This window comes from Onychomys torridus, chromosome 21, assembly GCF_903995425.1.
Source record: "Onychomys torridus chromosome 21, mOncTor1.1, whole genome shotgun sequence".
Taxonomy (NCBI): Eukaryota; Metazoa; Chordata; class Mammalia; order Rodentia; family Cricetidae; genus Onychomys; species Onychomys torridus.
In genome coordinates this window covers 8882983-8910348 of record NC_050463.1, presented here as the reverse complement: position 1 = coordinate 8910348, position 27366 = coordinate 8882983, and the positions used below count along the sequence as shown (strand labels likewise).

Sequence of the window (27366 nt, the reverse complement as noted above, 5' to 3'; positions counted from 1 at the left end):
ACAGTTAGTACTCATACAAGTTCTACACACTACACATCTTTTCAATGTGAGATCATTATGGGTTTATGTAGAGATATAAAACACAGAAATACAGGAACATACCCCTTAAAAGGAAAAGGTTTATAAAAACTATAAATTATTTCCCACGTTTACTATAAAAATAAAAGCTTTCACCAGTGGAAAAATTTTTTTTAGTATAATAGGACTATAAATGTTTAAACCTTTTCCACATGGTTACATATGTAATCGTTGTCTTCAGGGTGAATTCTAGAGAACATTATCGCAACAGGATCTGGTGATTACTTTACACAATGCTGACATGCACTAAACTTCTTTCCAGTGTAAATGCTTGCATGAAGGTTACAGAAACTGGAGGTGGTGAAAACGTTCTCACAATGCTAAAAATTGATTAACGTTCCTTTTCAATGTGAGATTTTTTTGATGCTTGATAAAGTAAAAAGAGCAAAGAAACACTTTGCTAAATGTTCACAAATGAAAGGTTTCTCTCCAGTGTGAATGTTTTTATGACTCTTGTGCCAACTGGAACTAGTGAAGACTTTCCCACAATGCTTACAAGCTTTAGGCTACTGACTAGTGTGACTCCTTTCATGTCTATTACGACTACTGGAGTCACTGAAGGCCTTTCCACAATGCCTACATGCATAAGGCTTCTCTCCAGTGTGACTTCTTTCATGAAGAATCATATGCCTGGATTGGATAAAGGCTTTTCCACAATGCTTACATGAATAAGGCTTCTCTCCAGTATGAGTCCTTTCATGAAGATTCAGATGACTGGATTGGGTGAAGGTTTTTGCACAATGCTTACATGCATAAGGCTTCTCTCCAGTGTGACTCCTTTCATGAAGAATCATATGCCTAGATTGGATAAAGGCTTTTCCACAATGCTTACATGCATACAGTTTTTCTCCAGTGTGAGTCTTTTCATGAATGTTCAGATGACTGGAGGAGGAAAAGCCTTTTCCACAATGCTTACATGTATAAGGCTTCTCTCCAGTATGAGTCCTTTCATGAAGATTCAGATGACCAGATTGGGTGAAGGTTTTTGAACAATGCTTACACACATAAGGCTTCTCTCCAGTGTGACTCCTTTCATGAATGTGCAGATGAGAGGAGCATGAAAAGGTTTTTCCACAATGCTTACATGCATAAGGCTTCTCTCCAGTGTGACTCCTTTCATGTCTGTTACGACTACCAGAGCTGCTGAAGGTTTTTCCACAATGCTTACATGCATAAGGCTTCACTCCAGTGTGACTCCTTTCATGAAGGTTCAGATGACTGGAGCGGCTAAATGTTGTTCCACAATGCATACATGCATAAGGCTTCTCTCCAGTATGAATCCTTTCATGAATGTTACAATAAGCAGAACTGGTGAAGACTTTCCCACAATACTTACAAGTATAAGGCTTCTTTCCTTTGTGAGTTACTCTATGTTTCTCAAAGCATTTTGCATCTTTAAATATTTTCCCACATTGCTTACAAATGTACCTTTTCTCTACAATACAACTTTTTTCATGGTTGATAAGGTCACTGGAATCAATAAAGGATTCTTTACAGAGCTTACATACAAATGCTTTCATTTCTTTATGGATTCCTTCATAATTCCGGTCATATGTGTATCTCCTTAAGATGTTTTTATTGAGTTTATCTCCAGTGTAAGTTCTCTCCTGAGGCTGACCAAAAGGGAGATTCCTACAGGCTTCATTACATTGCTGATTTTTACAGAGTTTCTCTTTGGGAGAACTTTCAAGTACCTGAAGTGATTCAGAATGAGTGATATATTTCCAGTGTTTCTGATATGCAAAAGCTTTCGCTACAGCTTCCATATATTCAGACCATTTCCCTCTAGTTTGGTCATGGAGATACCCATCTGAGGATAAAAGACCAATGACATTTCTTACATACAATGGACTTTCATGAACTCTTATTGCAAGAGACGTATCTTTATTGACCATGTTCTCTGGAACAGGCTCCTGGTTTTCATTGTGTTGACTGTCAAATTCATGGCCACAGTCTTTCTCAACCATCTGGGTTCTGCAAAAAATGAGAAGAGCATTACTATAGTCAAGGAAAATGTTGGAGTTTGGCTTGTGTTGATCACTACAACTATGCTATCTCAAAGGCCACAAGAGAATGCCACAACGTTAAGGACAACAGGGACCTCATGTTTTTCATATGAAAAAGGGTAGAGTGTTACTTTACTTCTATAAGAATTATGAAGGAGCTGTATCACAGGGTTGAAGGTTTTAACAACAAGTCTTGTTTTTCCAGCAGACCAGAGATTGATGACTAGCATTCATGAGCAGGGCTCACACGTTCCTGTTACTCTTTATCTGAAGGATCTGTTGCCCTCTTCTGCCTTCCACAAATATTTTGCACAGATGGTGTTCACAAGCTCATATATATATATATATATACATATATACATACATATAAAATAATTAAGAGACATGAACATGGAATGAACATGAAGGCAAAAGTCCTGGTGTTAGTAGATGATAATAACATCACATGAATTTGTAAGACATTGTAGCATTCTAAATTCTCAGCCTGTGTTGGTTAGTTATCAACTCTCCCACAGCTAAGGTCATTGGAGACTAGACACCCTTAATTGAGAAAATGGCTCAGTCAGATTAACCTAGAAACACATCAGTGGAAGCATTTTCATATTCCTGATTAATGAGGGCTTTCACTGTGTTGGGTGGTGTGCGCATAGGTAGGAGTGCATGAGCTGTGTAGGAAAGGTATCTGCTGGTTAGTTTCAGTTAACTTGACACAAACTCAGACACACATTTGAGAAGAAGAAACCAAAAAGGAGACAACAGGTTTTTCAAACTGACATTAGGCATGCCTGTGGGCCCATTTTCTTGATCAATGATTAAGCTGGAGTGGCCCAGCCCACTGTCAGTGGTGACCCACTAGAGGTATGGGTCAGGGTTGAATAAGGTTGGTAGCTAACTAAGGAATGAGGGGCACTCCAGTAAACAGTATTTCTCCATCACCTCTGCTTCAGTTCCTGCCTCCAGATTCCTGTCATGCTTGAGTTCCTCCCCTGGTTTCCCTTTATGAAGGGACTGTGACAAGGAAGTATGGAACTGCACCCCAGAGTTGTTTTTTGTCATAGCAAAAGAATGCAAACAAAACATAGCCCATGTTCAAAGCCTTAAAAGAATATATAGAATGATAGTAAATACTTTTAGATATGAAGGGAAGTTTTTTGTGAAATAAACCACTGGAAAAGCTCTTTCAGAGCTTAATGTTACATGACATATTTGTGGTATTATTAGATTACAGAGATGAGATACTCAAATACTGAATGACACAATTCAATGCTCCATTACAGGGGTACGTGTAGAATCATTTTTCCATTAGATATATTTGGATCACTTGGTAGGTTCTCAATTTTCCTATGATTCCCAAGTAATTTGACACAAATTATTTTCTATTGAATATAAATTACCCCAGATTTCTGCTGAAATTTTTATAGTCCTCTTCAATATTTTCTTCTAGTGCTTTCCCTAGAAGGAAAATCAAGAGAATTCATTATGACATACTCATATTCAATGTAAAAAAAATGACTACAATCTAGTTTTAATGACATGGGTATTCACACTAAGTTCACCACACATTCCCTTCAAGAATCTAAATCACACTACACATAAGCAGGACATAATTTTTCTCTGACTGAATAAGCAATTGGAGCTTTTTTTTTTTTTTTTACCTATGGAGATCAAGTTCAAAAATATTTCCTTCATCACATCTCTGTAGAGCTTCTTTTGACTGGAATCCAACAAAGCCCACTCTCCTAGGGTGAAGTTCACAGCCACATCCTCAAAGGTCACTGGCTCCTAAGAGTGCATATATTAGGATGGTTAGTTTTAACCGACAGACTGACAGGATACAGAATCATCTAGTATATATGTTTCTGAAGACCCCTCTAGGTGATTCTGTACATATGGATAACTGAAGACTATCTGTGGGATGCTATTTTGATTACTTGATATAATATAGAAAGACCCACTATCTTAGTTACTATTCAATTACCATGAGAGACATCATGGCCAAGAAACTATTATAGAAGAAAGCATGTATCAGCGGCTTGCTTACACATTTAGAGGGTTAGTCAGTGGTTATTGTAGAGGGAAGCAGACAGGCATGGAGGTGGAAGATAGCTGAATGTTTTGCTTCTTATCCTAAGGCAGCAGGCAAAAAGATAGACACTGTGCCTGGCGTGTGCTTTTAAAACCTCAAAGACTATTCCCATTGACAAACCTCCAACAATACGGCCACATCTCCTAATATTTTCCAAAGAGTTCCACTCACTAGTGACCAAGCTTTCAAATATATGTGTCTATGGAATTTAGTCACTTTCAAAACAATGCACATACCAATTTTAGAGGCAGCATTTAGTGAACTGTATAGGAACTACATTAGTGGAAGGAGGGAGCAGAGATACAGACAACTACACATCACTCTGTTCCTGATTGTATGTGATTTGACCAGACGCTTCATGGCCTCACAGTTTTAAGTTTAAATTATGACATGGAATAAACTCTTTGTGTCTGAAGGCACTTTTCTCAGAATCATTTATGCTAGCTAGATGGACAGCCTAATATAAGAAATAGATACAAACAAACAAACAAACAAACAAATAAATAAATAAATAAAAGTGGGACTAGAGTAAATCTACCAGGTTCTCTGTAGGCATTTAGAACATGATTCGAAGGAATGGGAAGGAACTGGCCAGAACATTTTCTTCAGGGATAAAAAAACAAAACAAAATGCTGAACAAAAACCTTAATGAATCATTCTGACAGATGCTCCAAAGACAAAAATGCTGAAAGAAATGCTTGCTTCAGAAAGGTCCAGTGAGGGGACTGGAGAGATGGCTCAGAGGTTAAGAGCACTAACTGCTCTCCCAGAGGTCATGAGTTCAATTCCCAGCACCCACATCGCAGCTAACATCTGTCTGTAACTATAAGATCTGACACCCTCACACAGACATGCATACAGGCAGAACACCAATGCACATAAAATAAAAATAAATAATTTTTTTTTTTTTTAAAGAAAGGTTCAATGGGAACAAGGACTGAGTCAAGAACTGGCACATGCCTTTAATCCCAGCACTTGGGAGGCAGAGGCAGGCAGATCTCTGTGAGTTTGAGGCCAGCCTGGTCTCCAAAGCAAGGTCCAGGACAGGCACCAAAACTACACAGAGAAACCCTGTCTTGAAAAACCAAAAAGAAAACAACAACAACAACAAAAAGAATATGATTCATTCTGCCCTACTTCAGAGAACTAGAAGTGAACTTGAATGTAAAGATTGGGGAGTACTTTGGTAGAGGAAATGAGATAAATTTTTAAACAGAGGGAGCAGTTGGAATTGATAAGTTCAATACTATGTCCTGGAACAACAGTGAAGCAAGTAACATGGCTATAACAGAGCATCTGGAACTCAGCTTTGCATTGGTCCTGCACAGTCTTCTTTGAACAATGAACCTAGCAACATGTGGTTATCCATATTGGAACAATCATCTTTAGTGGGCTGTATCTATATATCTGCTTTAAAAATAGCAACATGTTAGTTCTTTTTATAATTCCGTAGGAACTCTTTTTTTTATATAATTTAATTTAATTTTACATATCAGCCATGGGTTCCCCTGTCCTCCCCCCCTGCCGCCCTCACCCCCACCTGCTCCCCAGTCCACCCCCCATTCCATCTCCTCCAGGGCAAAGACACCCCTGGGGATTCACCTCAACCTGGTAGATTCAGTCCAGGCAGGTCCAGTCCCCTCCTCCCAGGCTGAGCAAAGTGTCCCTGCATAAGCCCCAGGTTCTAAACAGCCAGCTCATGCACTAAGGACAGACAGGTCAGGGTCCCAAAGCGTGGGGGGTCTCCCAAACAGTTCAAGCTATTCAACTGTCTCACTTATCCAGAGGGCCCGATCCAGTTGGGGGCTCCTCAGTTTTTGGTTCATAGTTCAAGTGTTTCCATTAGTTTGGCTATTTGTCCTTGTGCTTTTTTCCAATCTTGGTCTCAACAATTCTCGCTCATACAAGCCCTCCTTTCTCACCAATTGGACTCCTGGAACTCCACCTGGGGCCGGGCCGAGGAACTCTTCATCCACTTCCCTCAGTTATTGGATGAGAGTTCTAGCACAACAGTTAGGGTGTTTGGCCATCTGATCACCAGACTAGGTCAGTTCGGGCTTTCTTTCGACCACTGCCAGTAGTTCACAGTGGAGGTATCTTTGTGGATTTCTGGGGACCTCTCTAGCATTTTGCTTCTTCCTGTTCTCATGTGGTCTTCATTTATCATGGTCTGTTATTCCATGTTCTCCCTCTCTGTTCTTGATCCAGCTGGGATCTCCCACTCCTCTAAGTTCTCTTTCCCTTGAAACTTGCCCTTCATTACTCCCACTATCATCCAGGTTGTTCATGTAGATCTCATCCATTTCTCTGTCATTGGGTGATCCCTGTGTCTTTCCTAGGGTCCCATTTTCTAGGTAGGAGTTATGAGATGTTTAGTCATCTTTGTTTTACATCTAGTATCCTCCTATGAGTGAGTACATATGATGTTTGTCCTTCTGAGTCTGGGTTACCTCACTCAGGATGATTTTTTTCTAGATCCATCCATTTGCCTGCAAACCTCATGATGTCATTGTTTTTCTCTGCTGAGTAGTACTCCATTGTGTATATGTACCACGTTTTCTTTATCCATTCTTCAGTTGAAGGGCATCTAGGTTGTTTTCAGGTTCTGGCTATTACAAACAATGCTGATATGAACATAGCTGAGCAACTGCCCTTGTGGTATGATTGGGCATTCCTTGGGTATATGCCCAAGAGTACTATAGCTGTGTCTTGGGGGAGATGGATTCCCAATTTTCTAAGAAAGTCGCCATATTGATTTCTAAAGTGGCTGTACAAGTTTGCATTCCCACCAGCAATGGAGAGTTCCCATTGATCCACATCCTCTACAGCATAAGCTGTCTTCAGTGTTTGTGATCTTAGCCATTCTGACAGGTGTAAGGTGGTATCTCAGAGTCGTTTGGATTTGCATTTCCCGGATAATTAGGGATGTTGAGCAATTCCTTAAATGTCTTTCAGCCATTTGAACTTCCTGTGTTGAGAATTCTCTGTTTGGTTCTATAGCCCATTTCTTAATTGGACTGTTGGGCACTTTGATGTCTAATTTCTGGAGTTCTTTATATATTCTGGATATATCAGCCCTCTGTCAGATGTGGGGTTGGTGAAGACCTTTTCCCATTCTGTAGGCTGTCGTTTGTCTTGTTGACCGTGTCCTTTGCTCTACAAAAGCTTCTCAGTTTTAAGAGATCTCATTGATTGATTGTTTCTCTCAGTGTTTGTGCTACTGGTGTTATATTTAGGAAGTGATCTCCTATGCCAATGTGTTCAAGACTACTTCCTACTTTCTCTTCTATCAGGTTCAGAGTAACTGGATTTATGTTGAGGTCTTTGATTCACTTGGACTTAAGTTTTGTGCACGGTGACAGATATGGATCTATTTGAAGCCTTCCACACACTGACATCCAGTTATGCCAGCACCATTCGTTGAAGATACTATCTTTTTTCCATTGTACAGTTTTGGCTTCTTTCTCAAAAATTATATGTTCATAGGTGTGTGGATTAATGTCAGGATCTTCAATTCGATTCCATTGGTCTACATGTCGGATTTTATGCCAGTACCAAGCTGTTTTTTTATTACGGCAGCTCTATAGTAGAGCTTGAGATCAGGGATTGTGATGCCTCCAGAGATTGTTTTATTGTACAGGATTCTTTTGGCTATCCTGGGTTTTTTGTTTTTCCATATGAAGTTGAGTATTATTCTTTCCAGATCTGTGAAGAATCATGTTGGTATTTTGATAGGGATTGAATTGAATCTGTAGATTGCTTTTGGTAAGATCGCCATTTTTACTATGTTAATCATGCCTATCCATGAGCATGGGAGATCTTTCCATTTTCTGACATCTTCTTCAATTTCTTTTTTCAGGGACTTAAAGTTCTTATCATATAGGTCCTTCACTTGCTTAGTTAAGAGTTACCCCCAAGGTATTTCATATCATTTGTGGCTATTGTAAAGGGTGATGTATCTCTGATTTCCTTCTCAGCCTGTTTGTCTATTGTATACAGGTGGGCTGCTGATTTTTTTCAGTTGATCTTGTATCCTGCTATGTTGCTGAAGGTTTTTATAAGCTGTATCAGTTCCTTGGTTGAATTTTTGGGGTCACTCATGTATACTATCATGTCATCTGCAAATAGGGAGAGCTTGACTTCTTCCTTTCCAATTTGTATCCCCTTAATCTCCTTATGTTGTCTTATTGCTCTGGCTAGAACTTCAAGTACTATATTGAATAAGTATGGGGAGAGCAGACAGCCTTGCCTTGTTACTGATTTTAGTGGAATTGCTTTGAGTTCCTCTCCATTTAATTTGATGTTGGCTGTTGGCTTGCTGTAAATTGCCTTTATTATATTTAGGTATGTTCCCTGTATTCCTGATTGCTCCAAGACCTTTATCATGAAGGGGTGTTGGATTTTGTCAAATGCCTTTTCTGCATCTAGTGAGATGATCATGTGGTTTTTTTTCCTTTGAGTTTGTTTATATGGTGTATTACATTGACAGACTTTTGTATGTTGAACCACCTGCTGTGGATATCACTCTGTGTAAATAAAGTTCTGATTGGCCAGTGGCCAGGCAGGAAGTATAGGCGGGACAAGAGAGAAGAGAATTCTGGGAAGTAGAAGGTTGGGGAGAGACACCGCCAGCCCCTGCCATGAAAAGCAACATATGTAAGCCACAACACTGGTAAGCCACAAGCCATGTGGCAAAGTATAGACTAACAGAAATGGGTTAATTTAAGATAGAAGAAGTAGATAACAAGAAGCCTGCCACGGCCATACAGTTTCTAAACAATGTAAGTTTCTGTGTGCTTTCTTGGTTGGACTGTGGGACTGGCGGGTAAGAGAGATTTGTCCGGACTGGGCCAGGCAGGAAAACTCTAACTACAACCACCATTGCATCCCTGGGATGAAGCCTACTTGATCATGGTGGATAACTGTTTTGATGTGTTCTTAGAGTCTGTTTGCCAGTATTTTATTGAGTATTTTTGCATCAATGTTCATGAGGGAGATCGGTCCCATAGGAACTCTTTATTGTCTTCAAATACAATTTGGAAAACATATGGGACATAGGCTGATTTGCAATGAAGTAGTTTGAAGTCTGTGCAGTAAGCCAAACTGTTGTCAAAAGGAATGTTCAGTTGGGATTTAGCTCAGTGGTAGAGCGCTTGCCTAGCAAACGCAAGGCCCTGGGTTCGATCCTCAACTCAAAAAAAAGGAATGTTCTACAGTAATATTTATTTCTTTGCCTATTGTTACAATTTTGCATTTTAAGTAACTGGGCCTGGATACTTTTAAAATCAGCCAACCATAGGGAATGTGCAGTTAGAAAGGCTTACAAAATGTAAGTTTCTGCCATTCATCTCCAGTCACTTGAAACTTATGGGAAGTGATTGCTTTTCTTTCTGCTTTTGCTTTCTTTTCCTTCCTGTGTCAATTAGAACAGTAGCAGTTGGAAATAACTGATTTTTTTTGTTGAGTTAATCCTACATCTGTTACACAATAATAATTGTATATATTAAATATGAACATTGTAATTTCAAAGAAAATCAATGGACAAAGACACAAGGTAAAAAGAGTACTCTTACTGAAACAAATTCAATGTCATCAAAAATACTCTACAATGCAGGTATCAAATTCTAAATTCCCCGAACACTTTGAATCATATCAGTCAAAACATGGGCAGAATAGGATTGGCCCTGAAGAAGGCCATCCCTTGGTAAGAGTATTGGCAACTGAAGGCTTTGGGAGGATGGACACTCATTTTCCTTCAGGAATGTGCCCACCAGTAAGTATGTTGTCCATGCCCTATGGGTGATCACACACATTTGGACAGCACTACCTGAACTCAGTTGGCAATAAAAAACAAAAACAAAAGATACACTAAATTAAGAGCTGGGTGTGCTGGGACTGTAGGGCTATATATGATTTTAAACACACACACACACACACACACACACACACACACACACACACACACAATGTATATAGACAATTCCCATAAATAAACATACTTAAAAAGTTTCTGTTCAGGTCGAAGCTCCACCTCAGCCCCCGTCCCCCATCTCTCTCTCTCTCTCTCAACCCTGCCCTGTCTCAGAAAACCCACAAAATGGCAGCTCCTCTCCCAGAGAGGCTCAAGACCACTCCCACAGGGGCATTTAAACTGCCCCCTAGAAAACGGCCATGTGGTTTTTTGATCTCTTCTCCCAGTCTTCCCATACCTTTTGCTGAGCATGAGACCACTGACTCCCTCAACTTCCCCTCTGCATGGCTTCCCATTCCCACAGGAAGTAGCCAGACATGAACCAGCACCCATATACCCAAGGAGTCTGGGATGTTCAGGTGGCAGATCCTCCCTCAGAGATGCTCAAGACCACATCAAGAGGATATTTAAATTGCCCTCTAGAGACCAACCTTATAGTTTTTCAGTCTTGTCTCCTCGTCTCCTCTCTGGGGGCTGAAAAATCATCCAGGAGTGTTTTGCTCATTAAACCTGGATTTCTAATTCTTACCTGGATCTCTAATTCTTAATTTGGCTTGATCTGGATTACTGTGTTGGCAGAGAAACTTAATACTGGGGTATGGAAACCTTTCAGGTTTGTTTGGATTTTTATAAACAAAATGGTAAAAGAGATGTCATTGGGCCAGGATACAGGCAAGCAGGTGACAAGCTTGTCATGCAAGCCTGAAGACCTCAAACCCTATCAAGGACGTGTGAAAAAGTGAATACTTACTCACCATTGGTGGTAGATTAAAATGCTGCAATTAGCAAGCAAGTCAGTGTGAGGCTGCCTCAAAAACTAAACCATCTCTCCACATATAATAGAGTCCATAACCTACTAAGGTACATGCACACCCATGGTCATTGCTGCTCTAGTCCCAATAGCTACAAAAAGAATCACCCTGGATTGCTATCAGCTGACTTCCACATAATGGAAATGGGGCACATAAACATCCTGGCATTTGACTCAAAAACAAAACAAAACAAAACTGAAATGAAATTAACAAGCAAATGGATACAACTGGAAATGTAATTATACTGAGCTAGGTGTCCAAAGCACATAAATTCAAAGGCTGTCTACTTTTCTTATATATGGATTCAAGGTTTGGGATTATCCTCAACTATACAGTGATTTCAAGGCCATGTTGCTAATCTACAAATGTTAGTATCTGGAGTGGGGGATGGGGGAGGGGGAGAGAAGAGAGATGGTGATGCAAGCCTTTAATGCCTGAAAAAATGATGTAGATGCAAGTGTTCCCTAAGTTCAAGGTTAGCCTGGTCTATTATGTATATTATGAATGTACTGCACCCCCAAGTTAGCATTCAAATAAAACACATTTTCTCCAGCAGGTGGAAAGCACACTCGTCTTTCTCTCTCAGATGAACTTTCCAAATCTTTCCCAATAATCAGAAATTACACTGATGAGAAAACCTGAAGGCTAAAGAAAAGAGACAAAGTATTAATATTTTTTCCAAGGACTGAAATCCTGGAAATTATTTGCTACAGAATTGACACTCCCAATCCTTTCTGTATCCCAATCCTTTCTACAGCGCGAAACAAGGAGTAACAAATACAATTCCAATTGTCCATTCGGGGCCATGGTGTCATCCAGGTCCGAGCTGCTGCTGAGGGGTCAGGGACTGAGTTGACATCTGTGGTCCTATTGCATCCAAGGGCTGTGTGGTTGCCCAGGGTCTGGTTAGCCACCTGGAACCATGTTGGTGTTCAAGGGCCATGCTGCAGCCAGGGCCACACAGATCTAAGTGGCCTGTACTTCTACCTGGTGCCATGGAGATGCCCTGTCAGTGCTGCAACTGACAGCCATGTCTGGGTCTATGACACTACTGCAGCCAGGGGCTGTGCTGATGTCCATGGCTCCTGCTGTCATCAAAGGCCATGTGGATTCCTGGGGTCTGGGCCATGTTGGTGTTTGAGGGCCATACTGCCACTGAGGCCATGTTTGTGCACAAGGGCTGTGGTGATATATTGTGTACCCTAATAAAATATGTTTGAAGAACATAGAACACAACAAGCCACTAGAGTAAACATAGAGGCCAGACAGTGGTGGTACACACCTTTAATCCTAGCACTCAGGAGGCAGAGATCCATTTTGATATCTGTGCGTTCAAAGCCACCCGGGACTACATGAAATTGACTCAGTCTAGGAGGGAAACAGAGCCAGACAGTGGTGGCACACACCTTTAATCCCAGATGCCTTGAATCCCAGGAAGTGATGGCTGGGCGGAGAAAGGTATATAAGGCATGAGAATACAGGAACTAGAGGTGCTTTTGGCCAAAGCCTTTTCAGCTAAGGAAGCTCATTCGACTAGAGGCCTATCGGCTGAGAAGTTTGTGAGGTGAGATGTGGCAGTATTTTGTTCCTTTGTCTCTCTGATCATTCAGCATTTATACAACATCTGGCTCTGGGTTAATTATTAATAAGACCCTTTAGAATTAGCATGAAAGGGCCATGCTGCCGATAGGGCCATGCCAATCTGAGTAGACTGCACTGCCACACAGGGTATGTGTTGCCACCAGCGGTCATGTTGAAGCCTGGGGTCTAGACAACAACTTGTGGCCTTGTTGGGGGATAGTAGTGCTGCATCGAGAGCCATCCTGATCAGGGTGGTCTGTGTTGCCACCTGGAGCTGTGGTGTCATCCAGGCCTGAGTTGCTGCAGAGGACCATGTCTGGGCCTGTGGTCCTGCTGCAGCTGGGGTCTGTGTTGATGTCTGTGGGCCATGTTGCCATAGGGGGCCATAGCAATTATGCATGATGAGGTCAGGTGTCATGCTGGCCTGGTCCCACCCTTCACTATCCCTGGGAGGCCTGGCCCTGCCCCTCAATGACACTGCAGGAGGGGAGCTGGTCCCACCCCTTACCACTGGCACTGGGGAGCTGGCACTGATAGCATGGGTGTAGTAAAGCCCCTCACCTGGGGGACAGTCCCATTGGCCCAGATTAACCAGCTCAATCGCCACCCAGGCCTATAGCCATTCCTTGGGTTGACCCACTGGGACATCTGCCCCATCTGTTCACAGGGTGACTGCTACTGTGGAGCTATTCCAGGGAATCGCCATGATTCAGGGCAGCCGAGGAATGTTGGAGAGAAGTTTTGGTGAGAATCCAGTGATAACGTAGTAGCAGAAACCACAACGTGAACCAGACTCGTGACTCAGTGCAATGAACATTTGCAAGTGAAGCTGACTGGGCAGTGGGATGTGCTGTGTGACATGCCAGCAGCTCCCACGCCACTGGGACAAAAGAAGAGGTATTGGGGAGGTGGGAAAGAAACAGGAGCAAAGAGGTTATTTTGGTTTTGTTTTTTGCTTGTTTGCTTGTTTGGTTTTGGTTTGAATTTCTTAAGTAATTAATTAATTTATTTTTAATTTTCTTTTGGGGGGATGCAGGGGTAAGGGATGGATATGGGGAAACTGAGAAGTGAGTGGAGTTGGGGTACATATTGTGGAGTTATCAAAGAATTAATAAAGAAATTATGTTGAAAAAAATATTCCAAAAGCATGAAGCTCTGTGCAAGACTCTCTGGCCCTTTGCACATTCAGTAGTTGGGAATACTTTTCAAAATTCCAATTTTAACCTCAAAAATGATAATTGCAAATAAACAAAATATGAAGCAAATTGAAATTTCTTTTTTCAGGCTGGTAATTTTGACTACTGCAGTTAGGAGAACAAGAAAAAAAACTCTCCCACACTTACATTGAAAAGAATAAAAAGAAAAAATGCAATAACCATACTTGATGAGGTGTTGAGGGGCAGCGACAGCTTTGTGGGGAAATCTCTCACGGCAGGAGACAGACCAGATGGGGGAAGAGAGCTGAGCAGGTAGGAAGCAAATCAAGGGTGATAACTATAAAAACCCAAATCAGGCAAGGCGGTGGTGGCACACGCCTTTAATCCCAGCACTTGGGAGGCAGAGGCAGGCGGATCTCTGTGAGTTCAAGGCCAGCCTGGGCTACAGAGTGAGTTTCAGGAAAGGTGCAAAGCTACACAGAGAAACCCTGTCTCAGAAAACAAACAAACAAACAACTCAAATCAGCACAAACAGAAGTCCAAGAGGAGAAGGGAGGGCAACTGCACAGACCAGGCATGTCCCCACACAGCACAGTCTGGACTCAGCATCATCAATGTGCCAGAAATGCAAATACATGTAAGCCTGAGTTCATGGCAAGGACTCACCCAAGCGTGCTGGGGTTGCAGGGAAGCAGCTTCACCAGGACAAAAGAGTGGGGGACTTGGGGCTCAAGGCTGCCTGTGGGGTGCAAACTTCAAGTGCACTGGGCATAGGCATTGCTGCCAGACTCCATGTTGCACTGGACTGTAGTGCACAGGGTAAAATTCACATGGTGGCTCCACACAGCTCCAAAGCAGCTAGTGTCCTGAATCGCCACCCAGGATTCCAGGAGCCCAGGGCTCACTCACCATTTTTTGCATCTGATGAATCTAGATGTCCTCCGTTAGAGGGCTGCAGGCAGTACAACACACAGTCACATACAAAAAAGTCCTCCCAAGAATCCCTTCTGCCACACAAAGCTTAAAATAGGCTTCTGAGTCAGCACACGATGACTATCCGCGATCTTCATCAGACAATTCCTTTCTTTTAGTAATATTGTCCCTGACTGGTTAACTGTACTCATGCCACTCTTCAGGCTATAGTATCAAAACATTTTAGGAATGTTCAATTGCAAGGCCATAATGCCACCACTCTCGAGGACTGAGGACTTCTGTGAATTGAAAGCCATGTGATCAGGGCTAGAGGGTGAGACCCTGACTCAAAACCAAACAAACAAGCTGGACATGGTGGCACACGTTTTTAATCCATGCAGTCCTGAGCCAGAGGAGGAAGACCACTAGCTGGAGGCTAGCCAGGTCCAGAGAACTAATTCCAGGACAGACAATACTACCCAAAGACACTTGTCTGTAAAAAACAAAACTAACAAAGCAAGAAACAAACAAACAACTAAAAAAAAATAATTGAGTTAAAAACAAAAACACCTTAACATGTTATTACAGCGTTCTGGAATAAACCTATTCCATTGTGGGAGTTCACTGCACAGTGTAACACGCTCTGGAATTTTGCTGCCCTTACTCCCTTCCTCACATACAGTGTCCCCCACAGGCCTTTCCCACAAAGTAGTGCCTCAAGTTTGCTCTGTTCATTCCAAACTCACACCCCAAAGAACAAAAAAGAAAAAGAAAAACAAAACTATAAACAAACAAACAAACACCAGGTCTTTAGGGCAGAAGCAGACCCCAGATAGACTGAAGCATAGGAACCACATAAAGGGTTGGATAGGAAACCTGAAAGATTAGGGATGCAGCAAAAGACGACTTTCTCACACTTCATATTTCAATGTATCCATTTTCTGCCAAGAAAATTAAGACATACCACCAAGGGAATACAATTCCTCAATGAATGGATAAAATAGACATACATTCCATGAGTACTCTACTAAGGACTCAGAATTATAAAAAGCAACCCCTGAACTTCAGAAAAGGTTTTCCTTGTGTAAGGTCATAAAGAAAGCCACCATTCACTGGAGTAAAAACTCCCAACCTCAGGATCATTCTGCTGCTAACAAAGAGTCCCACCATAGTCATTCTCTAGTGATGATGCAGAGACCTTACATGATTTAACACTGTGACCTCACCAAAATATTCACTAGAGTAATAATGTCACTCACACACACATTAAGATTTATTCATTTCATTTCTTGATTATGGATGGTTTTCTTGCATGTATATCAACACATCACTTGTGTGGTTGGTGCCAAAAGATGGTATTGTATCCCCTAAAATATTGTGAGCTATGACACAGAGTACTGAGTGTGAGACTAAAACAGGAAAAAAATACCTCACAAGTTAATAGAAGACCAAAATAGAAAAAAATATATATACCTTGCAGGCTAAGAGTTCTGTTTGCAGTTAAGAGACTTACAAAGTTCCTGCTGTCCTATGTTAAATTCTAATTAAAAAATAAGTCCACATTTGTCCCTTGTTTAGTCCTTGCTGAATAAGTTTTCTATTTGTAATTAAGAATAAGTTCCTGTTTCTTAAACTGCCCACAACACCATTCATTATTGTATATCTTCCCTTTGTTCCTTTCCTTCTCATTGCATCCTCCTAAGGGCCAACCCTCTCATCCCTCCCAACACCTTAGCTCTCCTATAAGAGGGACTTCAAGAGGCCAGCAGAGGCTGCTCTCAATAACTGTGACTTAGGGTGAGGCAGCTGGCTGGCCAATCCCGGGTGAACCCAGAGAGCTTCAATTCTACAATTGTGGTCTCTTCTCCTGAATCTGATATTTAACACTGGGAATCTACCCTGGTCCTCTCTAGAAGAGAATGCTGTGCTCTGAACTACTGAGTCATCTCTCCATTCCTTATTCACATTAACCATTTAGAAGTAAACAGTAAAATTCACAAATATTTCCTTCAGAAGTCTACTAAATTTGGTCTCTAATCGTGTATATAACTGATGTTCTTTATATCAGAGGGACTGTTTTCATTGTCCTCTTATGTGAGCAACCTCCATCTTGGGGAGTTCCAAAGTGTTCCGTTGCACAAGAGTATCACAGCTGAGTATTACAACGCTACATTGTAAAACCCCTCATGGAGGTGTGGAGGAAAGCACACCTGAGGATGCAGCTGAGGAGGTCTGGGAAAAGGACAGAGAATATGGAGGCAGGGAAGAATGAAAGGGATAGGGAGACTTTCTGCAGCTCCTGGGAAATTCTCATCCCTGCTAAGTAAGGCCTTCCCGTGCAATTAGCTGAGGGAAGTGCTGGAAACCAGCTCCAGAGGGGTTCAGGTCACAAAGAAGGAAAGGAAGTGACTGACACGATCTGGGGGTGAATCAGGATGGCTGCCACCTACTGAAATAAATGCTACACCTTTTGTTGTAATTGTACAATAGTTTAGCCACAGGCAAGATTGAAAGCAGGCCCAATACTCAGGGGTGAAAGTGGCCCTCAACTTTATCACAGGGACAAAAAGCCCACCCAAAATTTCCAAAAGGAAAAGGTTACTCCCACAAAACAGAGTGAGGCTCACTAAAAATGAAAGTAAAAGGTGCCAGAGAATTGCTAGACAAAGTCAAAATGCTAGAGCTTTGTCAAGCAGTAACGACCGTCAGTCACGCAGTCCATGCCAGGGAACAGTGATCAAATCCCTACAAATAATCCCAATTCTATGTGCTTTAAGGAATCAAATAAACACTTAGGATCCTCAGAGGGACTGTGACAGAACCCTGCTTCAGTTTGTTGTTAGGATCTTGGGAGGAACTGCTTGACATCTCCCCTTCAGAAGGAACTTTTGCAACACTCGGCTTGTTCACAGGGTACCCATGTTACCCAGCATGTCATATTCTATCACAGCAATAGCAAATGGGTTAGACATCCATCTTCATTAGGTTGTAGCAGCAAATATTTTCCTGATCAACGTGCATGGACTCTTCCATGCTTAGAGTGACAATGTGACATCGACTAGAACTATGAAAAACAGACATCTCCTGGGAAGACTGACAGCTCACAAAAACCACAGAAGTCAGGAGTCTGAGGCAGGAGGACTGCCTTCCAGAACAGCCTAAGACATTCCTCCACTTCCAAGACAGCGAGCGCCTGTCTGTAATGGAGACGTTAGTGGGAAGCTCCTTCCTAGAGTGATTCCCATGAGTAAACAAGTTTTAGGGACTGATCCCCAGCATTTGAGAAGTTCCTAAAAAGGAGCAGATCACCCGGTGAGATGATTAAGTACCTGGCTTCACATAACAGCTGGACATCTCACTTCCTGCAGTATGGACTCAGTATATTGCTATGTTGTTTACTGAAATGCAGATTGGGGGAATCTCTAAATTTCTTTTTAATGCTTTCTTTCCCAAGGGTCATTCAGAAGTGTGCTGCTTAGTTTCCCTGAGTCTAAGTACTTTCTCTAGTGTCTACTGCTGAAGATATCCCCCTTCACTCCATTGTGGTTAAGTAGGATACAAGTTACTTCAATCTCCCTTTATTTGTTGACACTTACTTTGGGTCCTAGCATATGGTCAGTTTTCAAGAAAGATGAACTAGCTTTCTGAGAAGAATGTGTGCTCTTTAGTGCTCTTTTAAATGGTCTATAGATTCCTATAGGGCCTATATATGATATTATTAATTCCAATGACAGTTTTATGTCCAAATGGCACCCCATTTGGTAATTCTGGTGGTATTGAATGCCCCAATAGTATTGTGCTTTTTCTGTAAATTTTGATACTTTGATCACACATTCAAAAAGTTTGGTCCTTAAGAACCCCTTAAGGTCCTTAAGAAGGCCACCCCTGGAGGGCATTGTTGCGTACCTTTTTTGTTGTTGTTTTTTGTTTTTTTTCAAGATACAGTTTCTCTTTGTAACTTTGGAACCTTCCTGGAACTTGCTCTGTAGACCAGTGTAAGATGAATTTCTAAACCATATTATTAATAAAAAAAAAAACCCAGAGCCAGGTATTGGGATGAAAGCTGAAAGATCAGAGAGCAAACCAGCCATATCTTACCTCTAGGGAATCCTCAGCCAAAGACAGCTACTTCCTGTACACTCACGCCTGTATACCCTTTCTGCGCCCTGCCATCTTACTTCCTCTCTCAGCCTGGCTACAGCACTTCTCTAACATCAGAACGCATAAGACTCAATTCTGGAAGGGTAACCAGCTGAAGGAGAGGAACAGAGGAGAGAGGAAGAAAATCATAGGTGATGAGGGCAATCAGTCCACAAGAGCACAAAAGAAAAGGAGGAGAAGGGAAACCGCACAGCACATGGAAGACCCTTCACAGCATAGTCTGGACTCAGCATCACCAACCCGCCAGCTCTTTAACATCTGTGCAGGTGCAGTTCCATGGACTCACCCAAAAGTGTGGAGGATTATAAGGAAGCAGCTTCATCAGCAGCACAGAAGAAAGGGGACATGGGGCTCAAGGCTGCCTGTGGGGTGCACACTTCAGGTGCACTTGGAGATGGCCATTGCTGTTCCAGACTGGGTCACACAGCTCCAGGGGAACCTTCAGTTTGGGGCTCTGCATATCTTCAAAGGAGCTAGTAGTGTCCCAACGCTGCCACCCAGGAATCCATAAACCCAAGGTACACTCATTGTGTAGTATCCACCAAGATACTGCCTTCAGTTTGCTCTGTACATTCTAAACTCATGCTCCAATGGTAAAGAACATGACTTCAAGGTAGGAGAAGGCCCCAGGTGGGTTTGAGCACAGGAACTTGGTATAGGACTGGATTAGAGATGAGGCTGTAACAGCCCATTGCTCAGATCCACTTGTGAGTTCATTTTTTACAAGTTAGAATATCCAAGAATAAGAAAACAAACGATAGTAAGATTCTGTCTAGAGTTTAGAGAGAGAGCTCTGTGTCAAGAGTGTTTGCTGCTCTTGACACCAAGTCACGTGGCTCCCAAGTTACTTCAAGCCCAGGGGCCTGACATCTTCCTTCGGCCCACTGGAACCAACACTCTTATGCTGATATAATAGACATAACTGAAAGTGAGGCACATTCGTAACACAAAGTGCTTAGATAAAAAACTTAGAGAGATCTCAATCCTAGTAACTCGGCAACATACCTGGAACAAAAAGAAAATATTTCACTCAAAATGAGTAGAAGGCAAGGTGTAACCAGACTGCAACCTTTCTGTTGTTTCTGTTTTTGAGGATATCCAGTTTTAATTCATGATGTTCACACAAAATACATTTGTTCTTCAGGGCAGGAATTTTTCTTCTCTCAGTTTCTTAAAATTATTTCTGTGCTTTTGACCTTGGGTTTCTTTTCCTATTCTATTCCTACTATTCTTGGATTGGTATTTTCATACTGTCCCAGATTTCATGGATGTTTTGTGCCAAGAGTTTTAGATTTAACATTTCCTTTGACCTATGTATCCATTTCTTCTATTGTGTCTTCAATGGACTAGATTCTTTCTTTTACATCTTGTATTGCCATGGTGAGCCTTGTCTCTGAGGTAAGGTTTGAGTTTCTAATTTGGCATTTCCATATTTACATTTGTTTGAGTTTTCTTTATTGATTCTATTTCCATTTTCATGTCTTAAACTACTTTATTAATTATCTTCTGCTGGCTTTTTTTCATAGATTTTTAAAGGCTTTACTTATCTCTTTCTTGCGATCTGTATCATTATCATAAGGGCTATTTGAAGGCCTTTTTCTTATGCTTCAGCCATGTTGCACTAGTCAGGGCCTGCTGTGGGGGGATGGTTGTGCTGTAGTGGAGACATTATACTAGCTGTTGTGGATTTTTTTTTTCCTTTTTTTACACTGAAGTCTAGGCAGCTTGGATTGGGAAGATTATAATTCTGGGTGCTGATACTGGTCTTGTGCTTGTTGGGTGACTGTGTTGTCCCTTGGGTTATGTTGCCCTCTCTGGTTTTTAGCATTCTGTGTTGGCTATGTTTTCCCTGGACTGAAATGCCTCTGGGATACGTCATGCACTGGGACTTCCAGAAAAAAAGGTATTTCTAGGTATTGGGAGTTGGAACTTATGACAAGAGATGTGATAGAAGGGGGACATGTTAAGGGGGGTTCACAGGAGGGAGAGAGCAGGGTGTTCTACTAGGATCTGTTCAGTTTCCTCGGACACAGTGCAGACAGTGAGGAAAAGCCACAGCAGAAGGTCTGCTACAGAGCTGGGCATAAGAATGGGAGATTGGACTTGGAGGAACAAAGGTAGATCTGAAGATCTGCTCTTAGCCAACCTGCTTAGCTGGTCAAATGGTCTGCATGGTGAGGTGCTTGAACCATTTGGAGATGAGTTTTGTACAAAGTGAGAGGTAAGATTCTAGCTTCACTAGTTTGCACTTTGAAACTATATTAAGATTCTATCTCTTCCTAGTCAACATGGCCTTCAAAAGGAATACAAATTCCAACAAATAGTGGCGTGGATGTGGGTGAGAGGGAATCTTTGTATACTGTTTGTGGGAATGTAAAGTAGTTTAGCCTTTCTGGAAAGCAGTCTGTAGGTTTCTCCAAAAACTAGATATAGGGCTGAAGAGATGGCTTCAGTAGTTAAGAGAAAAGGCTTCTCTTCCAGAGGACCCAAGTTCTATTCCCAGAACCTACATGATATCTCACAACTATCTGTAACTCCAGTTCTAGAGGATACCACACCCACTTTTGGCCTCCAAGAACTCTACACGTAAGAGGTACATGGGCGTACATTCAGGTAAAACACTTATACACATAAAAACAAATAAAATTTTAACAATTTGAATTAGACTTACCATGTTACCTAGTTATACAACTTCTGGGCACATATGCAGAGAACTCTATATCATATTATAGAGATAATTATATATCCATGTTCATTGCAGCTCTATGGAGAATAGCAATGAAATAGAATCAAACTAGTTAACCATCAACTTATAAATACTGAAAATGTGACACACACACACACATACACACACACACACACACACACACACACACACACACATATACTGAGAGAGAGTAGAGAGAGAGAGAGAGAGGCGGACAGAGAGACAGGCACAGACAGAGTCACACAGAGTGAGGTAGGAGCAAACGGCATTAAATGGAAAACTGGAATGAAAGTTTACATGCTTTCTGTGTAACATTTTTGTTGTGATAAACTAGGCTTTGCTTTAGGAGTTATTTTAATTATAGGTGTGTGTGTGTGTGTGTGTGTGTGTGTGTACCACTTATGTATAGGCAGTAGCAATCAGAAGACAATGCCAGATCCACAGAAGTTGCATGCACATGTGTTGGTTAGCTGCCGAACCTGAAGCTACATTCTTTCTACCTGAGTCATCTCTTGAGGACCTTAAGCTTTCCTTTAAATTGGGCATTTGCATATTTTCACTTTAACTTATAAAAATATTAAATGTGCTATTTTCTAAATACAGTTTACTCAGAGATCCAAAAACTGAATGTACAAATAATCTAAATACACTTTCAAATAATAGTGTGCTGTTTCATATACAATGTACATATTGAACTCTCCAAGCTGGTCTTCTTATATGCTATTATTTTACCTATCATTAGCTGGAATTATCTAGTATACTACTAATATTCCTTCAAATTGAGCAGAAATTTACACTAAAATACAGAGAATTGTAAAACATATAATTATTTTTGTGACATTTAATTAGTTTCAGTAATATAGCAGGATGTAATATCAACATTCAATAAGCAATAACATTTCTCTGCTCCAGTAAAGACTAGGGTGAAACAGAGAAATCAGGGATAAAATCCCATTCGGAGTAACATGAAAAGAATTACTTAGAAATAAGCCCAAGCAAGAGAGTAAAAGACAGTGACAATAACAACCTGAAATGGTAAAGAATCTAAATACTCATGTCCATGAATGGCCAGGAATAGTGTACAAGGGAACATTATACTTGATAGAGTGTCTCGAGTGTAAACACAGCATTCCTACAAGAATACAGTCATCCTTGCTAAACCTTTATGGGTCAGCCAGGAGTGGAATGTCTGCTGAGACAGCCTGTCTACCTTGGGCAAATAACTTCAGGAAGGAGAGACTATATACCAACACATAGCCCAGGAAGCTGCATCAACTTTCTCATTCCCAAGCCCCTACCTTCAGAGCCCTGGAAAAGGTCCCAGGCAACTTCTTCCCATTGCACCACTTCCCAGCACAGCAGGAAAGTCAGTGTCATTTGCTGTACATGCTAATGACCAGTGTCCTCTGTTGAGATAATACGCTAGTCTCTTTCTAGCCTTTTGTCTCTTCACTCTGCACCCTGAAATTTAACACTATTGTGTGGTATTTTGTTTGTGTTCTGACAAATAAAGCTTGACTGGAGAGCAGAGAGTGGAGCTAGCCACTAGCTAACCATAGAGGCCAGGCAGTGGTGGCTCACACCTTTAATCACACACACACACACACACACACACACACACACACACACACACACACACACAGAGTGGGGAGTTAGGAACTGGAGGACTAATGACAAAGCCTGTGTTTAACTTATGCCAGGCTTGGCTTTTGGTTCAGTTTTAAGAAAAATATAAAACCACAGAGGTAATGTCGGAAAAATCTCAAGCAGCACTGATATGCCTGTAAGGAAGACCAGCAAGATGGCACACCACCCAGGTCCCTTCACACCACAAACTGGACTCAGTGTCACCAATGTGGCAGTTCTGCAAGTTCTGCAGAGGCGCAGGTTCCAGGAGCCTTTTCAGCCCAAGAAGAAAGTGGCCTGGGACAAAGTAGTTTCCCTGGGACAGGTCAGGGCAGGAGGCCTTGTGCACAGCTGCCTGCTTTGCAAACAATCCCAGTGCTTTGGGAAGAACCAAGACAGTGCAGGCCACAGGGCACCGTCCAAAATCACCAGGGGAACATCAAAGTCACAACAACACAGCCTGAGCAATGTCATAAATGCACAAGACACAATTCCAGGAGTCCAGGGCACACTCACCCTTTCCTGCTTCTGATGGAACGAAGTATTCTTCCTATGCGCCTAAAATCAGCACAAGTGAATGTCTTACAGGACCAACACCACATGCTTCAATATCTACATAGGATTCAAACATGCTGGCATTGATGAGGCTTCCTGAATATTTATGCAACTCAGTGGACATTGATGAAGGGAAGTAACAGCATCCCTGAGTGAACGGACGTAAGGCCTGGATATTCCTGATTCAAGATCTTGGGGCCAAAACCAATACATTTGGGGCAGAAGGAATCCCTAGGTCTGTCCAGACAGTAACAGAAGGGGCCTGCTATGCAAACACAAGAGTTCGGAATGATGGAAAGACATTGGAGGCTATTTCACACCTTATGCTACAACCTAGCCATTTTCTAAAGTTTTTTAATTAAAATATTATTTAGCAGTTGTATAACACTTGGCTAAAGCTTGACAGTGAAAAGTTTTTAAATAAACATGACTTAAGACTTCATTTGTTCATTAGAAATCTGACATATTTAGTGGAAACTATGGACATAATAATTGGTGTATTTTTTACACATATTAATTACTTAAAGAATTCTGAAATCACATGGCTAAGTTACTTTATCAATCTTTACATTTTAGGAATCTCAGTGACTAAAGGATCATCTCTGAGATGAGGGTTTTATTCATGATAATGAAACTGTTCCATTGTGTAGAAGCTATTGTGTCTTAAAAGAAATGGCCTTTTGGACTTCTTATAGACTCAGAGCTGAGATGATGATTAACCAAATAAGATATTGACTAATTCTTATCTAACTTTTATAAAAGAGTTCTAATTACACTAGGAACTAAAAGAAATTTGGATCAACTTGGAAGTTTTAATTAATATGAGCTCTTTGTACAGCTCTTTATAAGCTAAATTGTACAATAGGAACAATATAAAAACAGAAGCACATGTAAACAATATATATTTACAAAGGTAAAATGAAAATCATTTTAAAGACACATTTCAGTTTTCCATTTTAGATTGGGCTGTTAATTAGCTCTTAGATATTCTACTAGCATTAGCAGTCCTAAATCTAAAGCCTGTCCTTTTGAAAATATGATTGTAATCTAAGTAGAAAACCTTGTATGTAAAGACATAGAGCCTAACCTGATTATTGAGAAGTCTTTGAGCATGCTGAAGAGACACCACCAGCTAGGTAGTTAAATTACTTTTTTCCTTTAGTTTAAATTGGACAAGATCAAAACTTGGAAACACTTGTCATTAAAGAGGAGGGGATGGATAGATAGGCCATCAGTTTTACTTTTAAATGTTGTAAGTTAAAATTTATCTTAGAAATATAAGATAATAATTAGTTATTTTAATATGTAACAGCATAGCCAATTTTATTAAGTTGGAAACTGTTTTCTTATTGACTAAATACACCAGTTACATAAATAATAATTTATGTTAAATATTAACATTGTAGTTTCTAGAAGGGGAATGGATAAAGGTACATGGGAAAGAAAAGAACTCTCACTGAGAAACAGCTCAACTACACAAGAATGTTCTGTAAACACTTGTACCAAAGTCCAAAACTCCCAAAATACTTTAGATCATGTCAGTGAAGACATTAAGGAGAATGGGATTGATCCTCAAGAAAGCCACCCTTAGCTATGAAGTTATTGGCAACTGAGAGTCTGGGGTTGGGGAGAGTCATTTTGTGTAGTTCAGGGTCCTGTGCATGATCATACACACTGGACAGAACTCAGTGGGTTATAAACAACAAAAACAAAAGACACATAAAAGTAAAAATCATGCATGCTGGGGGTGTAAGGGCTAGATATGATTAAAATATATCACTTATATTTAGGATATAGCCAATAATAAAAATATATTGTCAAGGGTTTGTTTGGCTTTTTAGTAACAACAATAAAACAGATGTCCACAAGGCTGGGATATAGGCAAGCAGGTGAAAAGCTTGTCATGAAAGCCTGAAGACCTCAAACCTTACCAAGTATGTGTGGAAAAGTGAATACTTACTCACCGTTAGTGGAAGTTTAAATTGCTCCAATTAACAAGCAAATCAGTGTGAGTTTGTATCAGAAAGAGAAAAATAGAAATACTATTTTATCAAGCTATTCATTTCTTAGAATGAATAGCTATAATGAAAAGAGTCCACACACTACAAGAGACTAATGCATTGGCATGATCTTTGGTGCCCTCGTCCCAACAGCTAGAAAAAGAATCAGCCTAGATGTCCACCAGCTGATTTTAAAATAATGGAGATGTGGCACACCAACACATTATAACTTGACTCTGCAATGAAGAAAACGGAAATGAAATTTTCAGGCAAATGGATGTTTGTTTTTGTGATATTTTGTTTGTGTTCTCACAAATAAAGCTTGCCTGGAGATCAGAGAAGCAGAGCAGAAGCCACTAAAAGACTTCTTACCTCTATGAATCTTCAGAATAAATGGGCTGAGATCCTTTCTCCACCCACCTTATATTTCTGTCTCCGTCTCTCGAGCCTGGGATTAAAAGGTGTGTATCACCATTTCCCTGCTCTGTTTCTCTTTTAGACTGATTCAACATCATGTAGCCCAGGGTGGCCTTGAAGTCATGATTTTCCTGTTTCCTCCTCCCAAGCACTAGGATTAAAGGTGTGTGCCACCACTGCCTGGCATCTATGGTTAACTAGTGGCTAGCTCTACCCTCTGATCTCCAGGCAAGCTTTATTTGTCAGAACACAAACATATTATACAACAGGATGCAACTGGAAATGTAGTTATACTGAGCCACTTAACTCAAGCCCACAATATCAAATTCTGTTTCTCTGATGTATGGATTCTCTCTTTGAACTCTTATCCATCTATTCCAAAACTCGGCTGAGACCATGGAGAAGAAAGGTACCATGAGATCTGGGGTTAGTGAAATGCTACAAGTATAGTAGAATGTATGTGATATGCACATAAAGTGGGGAATACACTAGGGCTTGAAAGAATAAGAGAGAAGAGGAAGTTGTAATATCAAAGTTTGGGACTGAATTAGCCTCAGCTACACAGTGATTGCCAGGTCGGCTTGCTGATAAACAGTGCCAGGGTCTCAAAAAATAAAAAGAAAAAATCTGGCACTGTGGAGGAAGCCTTTAATCCCAGAAAAAGGTTATCTCTGAGTCCAAGGCTAGCCCGGTCAACACAGCAAGTTTCAGCGCTACACAGGGAAACTCCTGTCGCCAAAAACAAAAGACAGAAATGATAACATATTAAATATTAAATATAAATTAAAATAAATTGAAAAATCAAAGTAACTATACACACAAGCGTAATAAATATATTATACATGTACGGCACACTCAACTACACAGCAGTCTGGACTGAGCATCACCAACCCGCCAGCACAAGGACTCACCCAAGAGTGCTGGGGATTGCCATGAAGCAGTTTCACCAGGAGAGAAGTTTGGGAGACGCGGGGCTCAAGGCTGCCTGCGTGGTGCACACTTCAAGAGCACATAGGCACAGGCATTGCGGTGCCCAACTCCACCTTCTACTGGACAGCTCAGCACCAGGGAAATCTTCAGGAGCTGGTGCCACATCGCTACAAAGGGGCTAGTGTCCGACTCACCACAACCAGTTTTCCAAAAGCCCAAGGCACACTCACCATTTCATACTTCTGATGTGTCTTTAGGAGCTGCCCTCTTAAAAAGAGGACTGTACTCTGCAATACGCACAGTGGCGCAAAACAAGTCCTAACAAGAATCTTAAGCGAAGCATAAAAAAAGGCTTCCAGGATGCACG

The 27366-nt window shown here is 41.1% G+C and overlaps 1 protein-coding gene across 1 annotated transcript; it reads right to left on the bottom strand.

Moving 5' to 3' along the window:
* Nucleotides 1-38: 38 nt before the first annotated feature.
* LOC118571333 (zinc finger protein OZF-like) lies at nucleotides 39-27366 on the bottom strand. Its single transcript, XM_036170248.1, has 4 exons — nucleotides 27230-27366; nucleotides 3740-3866; nucleotides 3479-3536; nucleotides 39-2052 (listed from the first exon to the last, which is right to left on the bottom strand). The coding sequence occupies exons 1-4, from the start codon at nucleotides 27230-27232 to the stop codon at nucleotides 585-587; spliced, it is 1656 nt and encodes a 551-aa protein (XP_036026141.1). The 5' UTR covers nucleotides 27233-27366; the 3' UTR covers nucleotides 39-584.

Excerpts from the sequence above, each read along its gene's own strand:
- LOC118571333 (XM_036170248.1), bottom strand. Across the intron at positions 3,537-3,739 it reads TTTGAACTTGATCTCCATAG|GGAAAGCACTAGAAGAAAAT; the intron begins GTAAAAAAAAAA and ends TTTTCCTTCTAG. Across the intron at positions 2,053-3,478 it reads AATTTCAGCAGAAATCTGGG|AACCCAGATGGTTGAGAAAG; the intron begins GTAATTTATATT and ends CATTTTTTGCAG.